This window comes from Atractosteus spatula, chromosome 16 (genome assembly GCF_055471065.1).
Source record: "Atractosteus spatula isolate fAtrSpa1 chromosome 16, fAtrSpa1.hap1, whole genome shotgun sequence".
Classification (NCBI taxonomy): Eukaryota; Metazoa; Chordata; class Actinopteri; order Semionotiformes; family Lepisosteidae; genus Atractosteus; species Atractosteus spatula.
The window spans coordinates 8075624-8091742 of record NC_142721.1 but is presented as its reverse complement, the minus strand read 5'-3'; the positions used below and the strand labels follow the sequence as shown (position 1 = coordinate 8091742).

Genomic DNA, 16119 nt, shown 5'->3' with positions numbered 1-16119 from the left:
AGATAGCGCCCATTTTGGTCCTTATCAATCTGAGCCAATATCTTGTTTTTTTCTTCAATCCCACAGCATGCTTTCAACATAGTTCTCTTCCTCGAAATGAGCATTTTCAAAACAATAACCTTGAAATAGGAACGTCTATCAAGTCAGGTAGCCAGTTTCGTTTACATTACTTCCCTGAATCTCACACAGACATTTTAGTGCTGAAATCATCACACAGGTATTATGTTCTAAGTTTTTCTTTTTTTACTCATGCGCCATCTTAAAAAAAGAAAACAGAAAAACAATTACACAAGTTTTTAGACTGGTTTATGGCATAATTGAACAGTAATACATTTTTTTCCCCAGAGTCCTTCTTTACCTGTTTTAAGTCACTGCAAATGATTTTTGCCATGTTACGACCTTTCCTGCTTAGGCTCCCTTTCTCCCCATAAAGAAACGATGGGCTGAATTTAACATCTAAGGTGCTGTGGAACACCATCAGCCGAGTCAAAATGAGGCGCATCTTTTAATTCGTTCCACAGGAAAACCCCAACCCTCACATGGCTTTCCAGAAAGTGCCTAGACCTACGGAAGGCTCCCACCTGCGCGTGCATGTGATACCCTTTCCCAGGCTGAATGAGGAAAGAGTCCAGACACTGGTCCAGGAGGGACTGGCCAAGCTCCACGTAAACCCCCTTCCTGGCCGGGTAGAAAAGAAATGCATTGTGCCCGCCGGGCCCGCCGTGGGTGAGTTCACAAGCTCTAAATCAGCCAGAATGTTCCACATTGATGCAACAAGTAACCAGCACGGATTTCAAAAGCTCCTGTCCTCCCGTTTGCTGTAAAATGTTAGTAATGCTGTTGTTACCCTCCTGTGCTTTGCAGTACTGCATATCCCACACACTCTGCACTCTCGATATTAGTTGATAAGTTTGCATTGTGGTCCGTAAATTGAAAGAAGTTGACTTGTTTTAGATAAAGCTTAAAAAAGCTCTTATTATCTTGTCTGTCATTTCATACACATTTCTGTTATGGTTATAATGTAGGCAAGGCAGCACTGATCTCTTTCCACTTTGGCTGTTTTCCTCCTGTTTTTGTGAAGGAAATATTATTCCTGAAATGTAATTAGTTACCAAAACAAATAATTGTGTTCCTATCCCATATGGCTATTATGTATTTGTTTGCCGCCTCTAAGTTCTTAATCAAGAAAACATTATAATACTCTAGATATTAGAAAGTACAAAAAATTCCAAGACGTTTTTCATCTCAGCTTGGAATTGAAACTAAGCAGTTACTGATAATTTACAACACGAATCATTAGTTCCACAAGTCTTTGGAGTACTTTGTTGTCTTTCCTTTCAGTGAGTAATAGTCTGTTTTCTTCTGCTCTCTTTTCATTCTGTAGCTGCAGTTTATCTTTCCTTGATTGCAGGATGTTTTTATAAAGTCGTTTGTACAGCGTTCGTGTCAGAGAGGAAAATTATGTTCATGTGTTTAATGTGCAGCTAATGGAGTCACATTTCTGTCATTCTTATCTCCTCTGACAGTCTCAATAATGGCCAAAACGGGATCAGTTTTCAACAGTGCGAGGAGACTGGAAGTAGTAAGGAGTTGTATTGCGTTCGTATTTGACAATAAGATACTCGAGACGGAGAAGGTAATGTGTGTGAAATCTCTTTTCAAAGTTTTCCACACCTTTTTCCATTCACAAATACAGAAACAACAAGGCCCTCTTCTTTCAGTTTATCTACAATTTGTAGACATTATTAAGAAGCAATAAAACTAAGTAAACCTCTGAAAAGACTATGGTGGTCCATACATTTGTATAGGATTGTGATAAATACAGCGGGTGCCTGGGAGACAGTGGGGTCAAGTACAAGAAAAGGACTACTTGTATGGGTATATTTTTCACCATAGGAAAAATACACACTAAGGGTTAGGGACTGTCAGAACACCAATTCAATGCAGAGAATTTTCTTTTTTTTTTCAGAAACTATGAAACTTAAATTACATGTGAACATACATAAAAACAATTCTAAGTTTAAAGACCTTATTGCAGCCTCTTTACCAACTGAGCATACAATTTCTCAAAAGCCTAAGAAATATGTACAGTATATTTAAATATATTTAAGTGACATTTTTAAATAATTAATTATAATAATAATTATAAAGGTAATTACACATTTTGTACACATTTCTCAAACAATCATTTTATCACAAACCTATTTTAGTGTACAGAAGCATTTCAAAAAGCATTTTTAAAATAATTAGTTCAAGCAGGTAGCTGCGGCAGCATGTGTAGACTGCGAAGGAACAAGTAAAGGTTTATTCCATGCTGAAAAGAGAAGAAAAGAAATAGCGTTTTAGCCCTCATCCCTTTTCATCATAGACTAAACCTTTACTTGTTCCATTTGTTCTTTGTCTGTTTTTAAAATTATTTACCTTAAAGTATGTATTAAAATTTTACTTTACATCTGGTCACTTAACATTTGGTTATTAAAATGACCTCTTGAAAAAAGCACTACATCCAACACATAGAGTAAGTAACGTCTACAACATTCTTTACATTTATAAGACATCAAAAATGAAAGAATGACTGTTTTTCTGTACATGACCTATCCAATAAATCTTTACCTGTGTGTAACAGGAAACATTAGGACCAATACTATCAGAGGAAAAGACCCATAATAACACAGCTGCTACTTTTGTCATCTTCTTCGCTCATTTCCTACACAGTTTTGTGTAGATCATTTCACCATGTGTGTGTTATTCTTTGAATGTGGAGGCTCGTATGGTGCCTTTATCTTGAGTTTTGGTCTACTATACAGTAAATGGGATGGTAGCCAGCTTGCTGATATTCCCATTGGACCCAATACTGTAACGGTTGTTACTGTATATAACCACAGCTTGTGTCCCTGTGCAACTATGTAAGTAAAGAGAGCCTTGACAACAGCTCTACAGAGCAAACAACCCCATCAGCTCAAAATGTGAACTAGAAAACAAACCTTTACTTTTCTCTGTAGGTTGTAAACCCCCCCCCCAATGTTTTAAGTAATTGTTCCCAATGTTAAAAGGCTAACAGCATGTAGGTGTTCTAAAATCACATTTGATGGGTCTTTACTTTTATATGTTGTTTGCCGTAGAAGCTGGCTCTCCTCATATTCTTAAATCCTGTGAGCTAAAAAGTGCATCATAATTGGAAGGAATTATTTGTTAATTTATCTGGGAATTTATTAAGAGGCTCAGCGAAATTCGGCTGGAGTAGATCATTGCCTCTCGGTAAGAAGTCTCTCTGATCTGCGTTGCTGATGGTTTGTTACGGTTTGTCAGACCCTGCCAGCTGCCCTCCGCGCTCTGAAGGGGAAGGCTGCCCGCCACTGCCTGACTGAGGAGCTCAGCCTGCATGTTCAGCAAAACCGAGCCCTCCTGGATCACCAGCAGTTTGACTATATCGTGCGGATGATGAATTGCGCATTACAGGTCAGTGCAAGACAGTCCACAAAGGTATGCTTTGCTTGTAGAACCACAGATTCTGTGACACACAATTCATAAACATGGCTCTTCAGTCAATTATAAGCAATTAACTTTTTTTTATCTTACTTAGGATACACTCTGATAACTGTTGTTTCCTGTAAAATAAGGGCTACTTTTGGCCTTTATTCTCCCACCTAGGTGGCACAGTGGTGCTGGAGTTAGCCCTGGTGACTCATGGTTTGTGGATTTTTCACCTTTCAAACACTTGCTGCCTAGGTTAGTTGGTGTGTCTGCATGGTCTTGATGTTTCTGAGCCTCCACCCTGTGCCCTGTGCTTCTTGCATTAACCCAGGAGTACTTCTTAAATGGTCATGGAGTCTTCACTAGTTTGCAAGTTACTTTAGTGAAAAGCCTTTAAGCTGCGCAATATTTTTGTGTATACAGCAATGTAATGTACTGTGGTTAAAAATACTTAAACAATAGGTTTTTATACAATAAGTATAAATACGTTTAAATACAGTATAGTTATTGTATTTGTTGATTTTTGGTACACTGGCAACATCTTATTGACCTAAAGGGTTTTTTTTTTTAAGTTGGTGTATAGAAAGGCAAAAGACTGTCTTCTCTGTCAGTTCGTTTCACTATTTGTTTTGAAAAAACAGGATGTTCTCTATAGTCCACAACAAGCTTCTGTAGTTGGTCCATCAAGAGCATTTCCAGTCAAGTGTCTGAACAGTGACAAAGGATAGAAATGTTGTGGTACTGTATCTTCCCTCTAGCCAACATACTGCTGTTAAAAAACACTGCCTCAGTGTTTTCTTTCTTCTCTAGGGGATAACAGGTGAACTGTAGAACTGGCGGAAGGGAGAAGCTTGTGTTCCGCACAAGTTCTATTTCTGAGTCCAGTCTGCTTTTTGCAAGCTGTAACGGGTTTAAGTTTAATGTGTGCACTGACCTTTGTCGCTGTTGACAGCAAATCCTGTACATCATTTCCTAATAGAAAGTATATGTGGACATACTGTAGTATGTGGCCAAATAGTGAACACCCAGGTCTGGCAAGTAAATTTAGAATTTACCTAATACCATGCTGTGTAGAATAGTCACTGCTGGGGCTTGATTTGGTAGTCCTGAAAGAAGTCTTGTGCAGTTAGTCATCAAAAGAGTCATCTGCAATTAGTCAAATTTTAATTTGATTTAAAATGTGATGGTCCCATTTTTGTATACCCATGACATTTTATGTTGTTTATTGTACCTGTTTATGTCTGGATCATAATTAAGGGTTTTGATAATATTGTGGAGGGCCAGCAATATCTAGTATTTTGTTTTTGAACATTACGACAGCACATGGCAATTAATGATTGCAGGGAAAACCATTCCAGAGGAGAGAGATAAAACTTTCAAACTTCCTGGTAAACAAAATTACCAGAGCTTAGATTAATGTTTTTTTTTATTTATGGTGACTTTTAAGGGGTAATTTAGTTTTTTTTTGCATTTTAAAAATATACATGTAAAATTGCAGTGATGTTTTTATGCACACTGTTCTACTGATTGGTTTAAGGAAACTAAGGCCAAAATAAATTTTGTGCTTGGATTCGCTGAGACAGAAGTTCCAGCTACCATTAATAAGCATATTCCTTGAGATTAAAGTCAGTATTTAAAAGTATACCACTTGTCCTGTTAAAATCTACTTTTAAATTTACTAGGCAGGTAGATTTGAAATCTTGAATGGTTATTTCTTTTAAGGGGGAACATGCCTCTTCAGATGGGTCTTTTAACCTAGCCCAGTGCAATGTGTATCTGTTTCCATATTTTGTTGCTTAGAACCAGTCATTCCAAATGTATTTATAACGATGAAGCTTTAAATAAATTAATATAAACATATTAAGTTAATTTCCTTGAGATTTTGGAGCGTTTGAAACTGCCGCACTGAGCTGGATAGCGAATGATGAAAGAGGCCTGGCCTGGCAAGTTAGCATTTCCTCATGAAGGTCAGTGCATTTGTGTGAGCTCTGGCTTTGATTTCTGCTCCTTCTGCTTCCAGCGAGAAAAAAAAAGTAGCTCACCAGCTACTTTCACAAGAAGATATGCACAGGAGACTATGGGATGTTATTGAACTTGCATGGGCGCATCTCTGTGAAGGTCAGTCTCCGAGGTGCAGAGAACAGAGGCAAAAAAGTGGGTGATAGTGTGTGCTAAAAGCACAAGAATGTGGTCAGGCCTGACAAACCGCCTTGCGCAGCATGGTCCTCTGATTGAAAAAGGAAGGAATGTAGTGGAACATTTAATTAGGAGATGAGACTTTTGTAGCAAAGCAAACAAAATTGGTTGTGACAACAGGATGTTTTAGTGGGGAAAGTCATCATGCCTGGACAGTTCCCTCTGTTGAAGTAAATGTGGAGCTCTGCCTTGAACATGCAGAAAGAGCAGAGTATGATTGGTTTTGTGTGGAAGTAATTTATTGTTGAGTTCTACCAAATAAATCTGTTTCTGTGGAAATGAACTGTCGCCAGTGTAGAGATAATGTATCCCTTTTAAGTGGACATAATTAAAAGCTTTTTCTTTTTGCTTTGCAAGAATGTTTTTTTTGTGCTGACAGTTCAGACCCATTTTTTAAAATGTATGCAAGGAAAAGGCATTTCCATCCAAAGAAGTGGCTTTGAAATGAATTGTGTTCAAATATAAGCAGTTCTTACAAGGTCCCAGCACAGTGATATTAATTGTCTTTTTGTTGTGTCCTCACTAGAATTGATGACTCTTTGAGTTTCAGTTTGGCTTAATCTTCAGTTTTCCATGGCTTTCCTTTTGAGTGTCGTGGTCTCACAAATATATAACTCATGCAGATATATCACTGTGATATTCTGAGTGTCGCTGTTGTCTTTTTCAAATTTGGTCCTGGCAGGGAGGTTTCTGAAAACTGATGAAGGCAGACAGAGGAGCTGATTTCTCAAGATGCTTTTCAGCTGGATCCTAACTGTAGAAAAACAGCCAGGCTGTGCTTGAGTGGCAGCTTATACTACTAAAATATTGCAATAAAAAAGTGTGCATAGTGTGTGTGTGTAGATATTTCTTTGGAAGTACTGCTGGTACATACGCTTTTCATTTTCTGTCTAATTTAGTCCATTGGCTCTTGTTTTGTAACAAATTAGGACAGCAAATTAGAAAGGAATCTGAACTCTTTTACATACTTGTGAAAGTGCAGATTTGTTTGTTGAAGTTTGGAGAGTGTATTAAAATGTATATGTAATGCTGTTGTTTTTTTGTATTTTACTAAGGCAACCGGCATTGTAAAATCTCATCACATTTTCCAGATATTCTTGGTCATGGATCTGGAGCCGAGGTCAACATTTTTCTCTCCAATGGGCTGTTAAATGAATAAAAATAGTGGATTGCTTGGCTCCATTCATAATTGCTTTCATATTCTGCTGTTTCTCTTTTCTGCACCCTGGTTTGTCAAAGAAAAGGTTACATGTTGCAAACGCTCCAGGGATTAGATGCTCTTTTTATAAAAGTTTTATAAAAGCTTTACACTGAAACTGGACTGGAGCTGAAATTGGAAATGGGTGTGTGAAGATCATTAGATCGGTAGATTATCCACTGATGGTATCCATCAGTATTACCCCTTCTGTAAGGCAGGTTCACTGAAGCAAGGGTATTTTTACTAGCCGTTTGAACACATTCACATTGACTTAATTATGACTTCATAGTGTGGTGAAGAAACATCTTTTATTGTTTAAGTGCAAAAATAAAATGCCAAAAAATAATATTAACTGTTAAATACAGTTTTTTCAACTATTGTGCTTCTGCTAGTAAAGGTGTGGCTTTTTGATATGCCACTGCACAGTGTAGAGACACAGTGGCAGGTGTCACCCACAGTTTTAAATGAACTCGGTCAGCTACTGTACCGTGGTCAGAAGCTCTGGGCTCTGTTCTTGACATCTTTTACTGGTTTCTTTGTCCATTTAGTTCACTGGAGACAAGCTGCACCGTTGCTGTAGATCAGATGGCATGATCACGAACTGGATTGCACATGCCTTGCAAATGTGGAAAAAATGTCATTTGTTCACATACAGGGGGTTTAATTAAATGGATATCAACAACAGCAACAATAACAAAGAAGCATGCATATTAAACCTAGAAAGATCTGCATCACACAGATGTGGGGTTTTTTTTGGAAAAGAACAAAAGTTTCCATATTCGCTTTCTGCAGGGGGTCAGCACGTTTTGGCACTGTTTCCATCCAAGGTGGCAGATGGTATTGTTTATAAGTATTCTGATATTGAATTGAAAAAGTATAACTCCTTCGTATCCCTTTTAGTGTATTTCAACCCGAGATGTGACCTGTATTTCAGGTATTGGGTGTACAGGCTGAAAGAAGCCAGAGGAAAAAAAAAAGTTGAAACGACAAATTAAAAATGTTTCTGTGAATTAATGGCATTGAGTCTATCAGATGGCTACCGTGTGATATACTTATTTACGCTGTTCTCTCGTGCAGCCAGAATTGAGCACCCTGTTTGTAATCCTGTGATAGATGTAGTGTGTACATTTGCCTTTAAATCAGATCTAAAACTGACACTAATAGGTGATGGTAAGCATAACTAAACAATCACAAAAATACTGTATTTGCAGGAACATCTCATTCAATTTGAAAACATGCACTGTCATTGTTCATATGACTGATATTCTCTCGTTATCAAAGAACATCCAGTACGTGCAGAACAAACAAAAAAACAACTGACAGATCCTTCTGCATGCTTCACTGAAAGAGAAGTAGCTCAATTAAAAGGGACGGTGAAAATAAAAAAGCTGGAAAGCATGAGAAGATACCACACTTTTTTGGCGTATGCTTAGTTGAGGAGCCAGTGGTGCAAACCTTTAAGTCAGAATCCCCCTTAAAAGGGTAAGATGTCTTTTTCCTCTAAAATTTCCTCTAAAAAGTAACATGGGTGCTCTTTTCAGATGAACATATTGGTCCAGACATCTTGGTTAACCAGTATGTGCTCTCTAGGCTGAGGCAATTAATAAAAGATATCAGTCTTCCTCCCTTATTATTACAGGCCTTCTCTTATTAATTCATTGTGACTTCATCTATCAGATCTTTGTCTCAGGCTGGATGAGAAAAGTGCAGAAAATTCCAGTAGGAGTGTTTTGTTGGAACAGGATAGTTTGATTTGTGATACATGTACCACAGTTTAATTACAAGTTAAGCAAGTGTACAATTCTATTTCATTTTTGTGTTATCTCTAAGAAAAAAAAGCAACAAAATGGTATGTACTCCAATTAAACAAATTTTGAATAAAACATTTTAGGTAATGCTGTATCACGCAGGGGAAAACCTCTGTCTCTGGTACATGGTTCAAAACTACAATAGTTCTTCTGTGGGAGTCTGCTCCTTCCTGATATTGGGCCATATACTGCAGGTTTTGTTTAAGGTGTATGATAAACGTATTGAACTTTAAGATAATATTGCACAAGCCTCTGTAATTAGATTGAAGAAATTAAGCTCAGTTAAAGGTAATTAGAGTAATCAGGAGACCCAGTAGTTATTTTATGGCATGTCTTCATTTTGAAATGCAAAGAAATGTATCCTTTACAATGTGGTACAGTGTGATTTAACAAACATAAAAAACTATTATTGTAGTTAAAAACTATAGTGGCAGGAACTAACAAGTATTAACACTTCTGCCAAGGAGAGTTGTAAATGCCTGATTACCCATCAACAATTCAGTTTTAAATCTACTAAACATCCAATAAATCTGTGGCTTTGACAGCAGAGACCTTTGCTTCGTTGCATTTTTGGTAAATGCTCAAATCAGAATTAGCATAATAGTGTAGTTATACGTAAGTTTTGGCTCACTGACCTTTTTTCTTGTGAACAATGTTTGGCGAGAGAGGGAAACCTATTAAGTAGAGTCACGTGCTTTTGAATCTAGGATGATTTAAAGCCACATTTTCATTATTAATCTTTATTTAGAGACATGAATCTCTCTTTAATAAGCATTTTAATTCATAGGCTATCACTTTTTTATCCTTCTGCAGCCTGCTTTTGTACCTCAAGAACCACAAACACAGCATACAGTACAGTATGTGTTGTTCGGATACTGTTCATTCCCACAAGCCTCACCCACCAGCGGGAAGTGTTGTCAAGCAGTGATTCCCCAATCCTGGTGCTTGGGAACTGTGCCTGCTGGTTTCATTCCACCTGAACACTAAATATCCAGTGCTTACTGATGCAATTTGTTTATCTGCTTGCTTTTGTTTCTATCAACTTAAGCATATAGAAATAAGAAATATAATCATTCTCTTATCAGCTCGCTTAATCTTATTTGAGACTTAGAAGCAATTAATCGGTGAGGAATTTATGGACATATACAGTATAGGTTGCAGGAATAACAATGCATGAAACACTCACATACTGTAGTACGTCTGTATCTGTAGAGGTCCAGTTTTAGGCAATTGTAGACAACATACTTGAATGAGGATGGTTCCAAATCTCAGAAACCAGTAAGAGGTTGCTAGCAGTTACAAACGTCCAACATTTTAGAGCAGAAAGCAACTTTGAATTTTAATAGAAAATTGAAATGAATTAGCCTGCCATTAAGAGTTGGGGGAGCAAGTGTAGGGTCCCCTAGAACCAGGGTTGGGAATCACTGCTGCGTGGGAATCACTGTGATGAGCTGGAGGCTCAGAGTAGACCCTGGTGGCCTAGTGCCATTGTGGTACATTGTCTGAAAGGCCTGCATTCAGACCAGCAGTCTTAATGCTCAAGCCTTGGTGCTGCAGTCCTTTCGGCACCTTTACTGAAAGGACAATTCCCTTTTTGTACCTTTCTGAATCTGAATGAAAGATGGAATACTGGTACCACTCCATTTCTAATATTTTCTAAAATATTTATTCTCAGTTGGATTTTTCTTACTATTATTTATCATGCTCTTTAAATCTCACCAACCCAAGTGGCATTAATGGAGGATTGGAGAATGTTGCTGTTATCTGCTCTGCCTCACTGAGATGTCAGGCTTTTAAGCACAGCTTCCTCACACTGTTTGTTACTGTAAGAAGCAGTTAGGATTAACTTGCCTTCCTTGGTTATACTGTAGGTGCCCTTTTATTTTTAAAAGTGTTGTATAGCTATAAAAATGACTATATACTGAATACTGGCATTAAGTTTGTTTTAGTTTATTGCATTATGTATTTTGTTGGAAATATTTTAGAGTTCTGAATCGAATACTGCCTGTATTCAATTTTCATCCCACAATGTCTTTTTTTAGAATTGTATGCATGACTTTGTTTATATGGTTTGTCTACAAGCAAGAAAAAAAACTTGCTAATTACCTTAAAATATTTGACGACTGTTCAGTTAAACATTTTAGAAGAATGCTCTTCCGGTACGGAGCACTTTACATCAGTCCACATGTTTTCCAGTCATGTTTGATTGATGCCTCCAGGTTTTTGCCGGAGTAACCGTACAGAGTAATTATATGGTATTTGAAGTCAGTGCTAAAACATGGATTTCAGAAAGTGACAGGATGTCCTTTCTTGGCAAATCGATATGATGAACTAGAACAAAAAAATCTGCACGATTTCTAGGGAGTGTGTTAACCTGTTATTTACTTATATACTTTTTTATACATTCCTTAGTTTTATAAATTTAAGTGGTAGTTTGAATCAACCATTCTGTTGTTGTATACTTTAAGGATAAAAATGACAGAGGACTTTGGTAGCTTTGTCTCGTAAACACTCACCGTTGACTAGTGTTATCCTTCCATTTTAGTTAAACCACAAATTTATGGCATGTCCCACAAATAGATTAATTAAAATATTTGTGGAATACTTTACAAATTAGTGTTTATGACTTTTTTTTTACTACAGCTGTTGTAGTTTAAGAATTGGACAGAGTTATTGAGCGCAAGCAGCCCTGCTGTGGTATAAAGTCAAAATGCATCTTGGCATCCCAACCATTTCCTCTAAAGAGGATTACAGCCTGAAAATGTTCAACTTTATTGCCATGGGCCTCGTGATAGCATTCGAAAACATGCATGGCATGTCAGTTAAAGTAACTCAGATGTGTCTGTGAAACATGAGGTGGAATGGGTGACCCGTCTTTTCTGTGCCGTTATCTTACCTAATTAATAACAAAACCCTGTCCTGTGTTTCTCTCAGCCTGGAACGTCCCACAACCTTATTTTCCATGTTAATCGCAAAATAAAATTGTAGTGTTCCTTTCCATGTGCCTCTGAACAGGACATGCATTGTATTGTTAGTTTTTGGGGTGAACATCTCTAGAACAAGGGCACAGTAAGAAGACTCGTGTAAATTATTGCAGGAGCTTTGACCCAGCTTTTTCTTTAAGGGAAAAAAACACTGTGGTGGCAACAGGTTCTGTCCCTGCCAGACCTGAAAGCTTTACAAATGGTTTAATTTATTTTCTGTATTTGTTTTCCTTTTAATTTCCTTTTTGACATGGGAACTAGTCTCTCAGAGTGAAAGAAAACCATTTTTTAAGTATAAAAGAACTTTGCTGAGATTTTTCTTTTGTTTATGTTGTGAAGAGTTACATAAAAGTGTGTGAGAAAAGTTGAAACAAAATGTAGTGGAGTGTTGCCGCACCATACCAGCAGGTCACTGACTAAAATAAAAGAAAAAATGTCATTAATTCAGTTCCATGGGTTTTTAAAGTTAATTCTTTTCACAGAAAAGGCGGTTTCCTGTTTTGACATGCTGCGTGTTGAATTTCTGTGGAGTGCACAGTAGTCAGTCTCTCTACCGTGTCCCGTCGAACACCCGCTCCCTCACACGTACGCATAGCTCATGAGTGACTGCTCAGCAGCAAGGGCAGTGAGTCACAGACCACAAGACATGCACTGGGCAACCTCGCAGCACTCCAGTCCCCTTGGCAATAACATCATTTAAGTGTTAAATCATTTAGAATCCTCCCATTCACTTTGTATATCAAAATATAAAGATGCATTTGCTTTTTTTTTTCATTTTATTAGGTAAAGTTTTTTCATTTTTGTATTTCCTAAACCAAGTTGTCCAGTTTTTTTTAAGTGATCTTTCTGATTGGTCCGAGTGGGTGAGAGGACAAAAATTCAGCCAGATTCTGTGATTTGATCGTGTATTCTTGTAGTACTGGCTGAAATCTTGGATGCTCCTGTTTCTCAGACGGCCAAGGTCAATTGATAAAAAGTCAGAGTGGACTGGTCAGGAAGAGAGCTCTTGTCGTTGAGTTTTTCAAGATAGAAGCATATTGCGAAACTTAATGTATGTTCTTAATCAGTGAAGCTTAATGTTGTCAGTGGAGGGAAATGTTCATTTAATGGACTTTAATTTTTTAGAGTCATTGTGCTTAAGTGAAAGTGAGCACCACAAAATACACATCTGTATTCTTTCACTGTGCTCTCCAGGTGTTAGAGAAACTGTCCTTTGCATCATGAGATTTGTCTAAAATTAGTTCAGTTCTGTTCACTTAAAGATATGCGACTAAAGCTTTTTTTTGTGGCACAGCTTAAGATGACTGACACATTGGCTTTTAATTATTATAAGATAGATGGTCAAGCATGCTGAGCTTGAGTTTTAAACAAGAAAATTAAACGCAAGATTTTTCATTCTTAAAAATAACCAAATGCTGATGTGTTTTGCAGTTCCATTGAAATAGAAACATCCCGATAACCCCACAGACTCTCCCCATTCTGTTCTTTCCTGAGTGAAGTTTGATTGGAATAGTTGACAAGCCTCTTTAACTTAAGGCATTCTAAAGAATAGGAGTAAACTAAGCATTGGTGCTGTTCCAAATTTAATAGTTTGTACAATCAACCTCTGTCTGAACAACAGAAAGAAATGTATAACCCTAGGAAATGGCAAGAACGCCTTGCAAACCAGGGGGTCTAGCCTCATTTTTGCTGAAACGCTTATGTTTTACATTTGCTCATTTCCTTACATTCCTCTGGGTTCTGTGAGGAAAACTGCTGGGGGAGAAGCAGACATTAACATACTGGAAGTCCCTCCCTCACCTCTGCACATACAATACTTAGATCCCCATTGTATCTCCTGTTTTGCTAGAGACAACATAAACAGAGCAACTAAAAAGAACTTTCTTTCTGCCCCTTCACGAGTAATGCAGTTCATGTGCGCTGTCCATCCTTCAGGAGAGAAATGTGATACAGCACAGTATCAGTGGAGGGACCATTTTGTTATAATGGCAGATGCCAATTTCCTGTGGCCACTCTTGTATTTATTTTAGTAAACCAAATTATTTGGATTATTTCCAATAAAAAACTCTTGTAATAAAGAGAAGGCCATTTGCCAAATTTCTTGTAGGTTGGGCTCTTCCTGGGTCTAACCTCTTGATCCTCTTAGGTAGGGACAGAACAGTCAGACAATAGCTTTTTGGTCTTCAACAGGGTTGTAAATGAACTCTTAGGTAGCAAACACCCATCCTTTATATTTGGTTTCAATATTTCAATTTGAGTTCATTGTACAGGAACAGCTTTGCAAAACAGATACTAGAATGCAAGGCACACAATGTGACAGTGGTCTGCACAGGTGAAAAGCTTACAGTACATTGTATACAGAGTCTATAGGAGAGTTTTGAAAGTTGATGTCTTAAGCACTGTGCTTTGTTGGATATGGGTAGTTGAGGTCTGTATTGAGTTTGCAGGGTTGGATGAGAACAGGGGTGAAAGTGATTATGAAGTTCCTTCAACCTGTGCTGTAAACTCAGGGCTCCATCAGTAAAGACTGAGGGCTGTGGCTAAGATGTCACAAGGTCAGGCAAGGGCGATATACAGTACCTAGGTAACTGTATCAAAGATTACTGTATGTGATGGAGCTGAAATTCTGTCTGCAAGCCAACAGTGACTGCTGCCAGTTAGCTGCAGACTTGCAGTGATATCATGGAGAGATGCACCACTCTTCTAAACAGCGCTGCCTTCTTCTGTCACGTTCTCTGGACCTTGCAGACTGTAAAATGTGGAATGGCTCTGCAGATGGGCTTGACCAAAAAGCAGGTCCGTGTTTCTCCTGCAGTCACACTCTGGTGCAGGAGTTGTTGGAGAGCTAATATAAATTGGGTATGGGATGTAATAAAAATTAATGGCAATTCCAGATGTGTTCAAAAGTAGCATGAGTTTGAGAATTTTCTAAACAACTTCTTACTGACTTGGGCAGACACGGACTGCTTGCTGTTTTCTCTAGAAAGGCATGGATCAACTGTGTGTGTAAGTTTTAAATTAAAACATTGTGATTGTTGTAGCTAAGGAAGGGTTCGAGACTCGTATTAAAAGTATGTGTTCTCTACAAACAACAGTCATTGACTTGATAGTAAGTGGAAATGCAAACATATTGTAGTTCCTGCAGCATGAATGTTAAACATGGCAAGTGGCACATAACAGGAAGTCTGTGTTCATGCACATTACTTTGGTTAGTGCAGTGTTCAGTTCTGCATCTCAACGCACTTTGTTTAGTACTAAATTGATTATACAGTATTTATTTAGATTGCATCCTTTAAGTGCAAATCCTTTCAATGAAGGAATGAGTTCCATTTCTTTAAGTGCTAACAGCATGTTTACAATTTAATTTTTTTGTCCTATACTTGTTTTGTGTACTGCCTGTTTTAAAAAGGATTGTAAAACTACGAAGAGCTAAAATTCCTGTAGTTAAAAAATTCTTCTGTTTAGTTTTCGTTTATAACTTAAAAACGGCCACAGACGTCACTCTCAGGTCTGCCTCTTAATTCTGCTCTGCAGCTGTTGGGTTCGGTAATAAAGGATCTTGTTTGTCTCTAGACATTGTGTTCACATTGGGTATTAGAAGTAAGCCTGGCTGAAAATGCAGCTTCTTTTCATGCCGATGTGTATTTGAAACCGATAAAACCAGGTATTAGGAAAAGTACAAGGCGAAGTTTTACGCTTTTCCCCTCTCGTAAAGTGCACTGTTGTATTTTTGCTTGCAGGACTGTTCCAGCTCTGAGGAGTACACTGTGGCTGCTGCACTTCTGCCCCTGACAACAGCCTTTTATCGGGTAAGCCATGATTACATGCCTGAACTCCTAGTGTCAGCCCCCTTCATTTTATGGAGTCAGTTAAGCGGTTGGAAACATTAGGGCCGCTGTGGTTCATATTAATGTTAATCTATTGAGAGCAACACAGCATGCCTCTCGCTGAGAGGTGTGTTGTTTTATAGGGAAAGATATTTATAACTGCGCAGAACAATTGAAAAAGGATGGGTTTAATTATTCAGCTGCCTGAAGTCTTGCTTTCCTGTGAAGGTGGCTGCTTAGTGGGGTTTAGACTGGTGATGAAATCCCTGCTTTGGGCAAGTAATTTCCCTAACTACCCCCCTGGCCTTGAACACCCCATTAAGAGGGGAGAAAACATACAACTCTATTTTTGGCGGTTGTCCGAAATACACTATTTAGCTGTGCTTTTGTATTTTTCGTGCTTTTCGGATGGCTAGGGCACATGGAAAATTCAGCAGCTTCACTGTTTTGTTTTGTAGCTGGTTTCGCGGATGTATCCCAAAATAAATCTTTGCCGAGAGCCCCTCTCTGCAGCTCCCAGCGTTTTTTTATTTTCTGCTCCTCGCAGGCATGTGCACAAACAAAAACACAAACTCGGAGGGAAACAAAGCCAAGGAAACTTGTTTAGAATCCTGCTGTCAGTTTTGTGTGGC

General features: G+C 38.1%; 1 protein-coding gene across 2 annotated transcripts in view; it reads left to right on the top strand.

Moving 5' to 3' along the window:
- Window positions 1-16119, top strand: part of sbf2 (SET binding factor 2) — a 141608-nt gene that overhangs the window by 83085 nt on the left and 42404 nt on the right. For both annotated transcript variants that reach the window (XM_088934914.1, XM_088934913.1), the window contains exons 14-17: window positions 522-726; window positions 1527-1636; window positions 3310-3459; window positions 15401-15469. In XM_088934914.1, the coding sequence (XP_088791040.1) occupies window positions 522-726; window positions 1527-1636; window positions 3310-3459; window positions 15401-15469 (534 nt within the window). The remainder of the gene's footprint in view (window positions 1-521; window positions 727-1526; window positions 1637-3309; window positions 3460-15400; window positions 15470-16119) is intronic.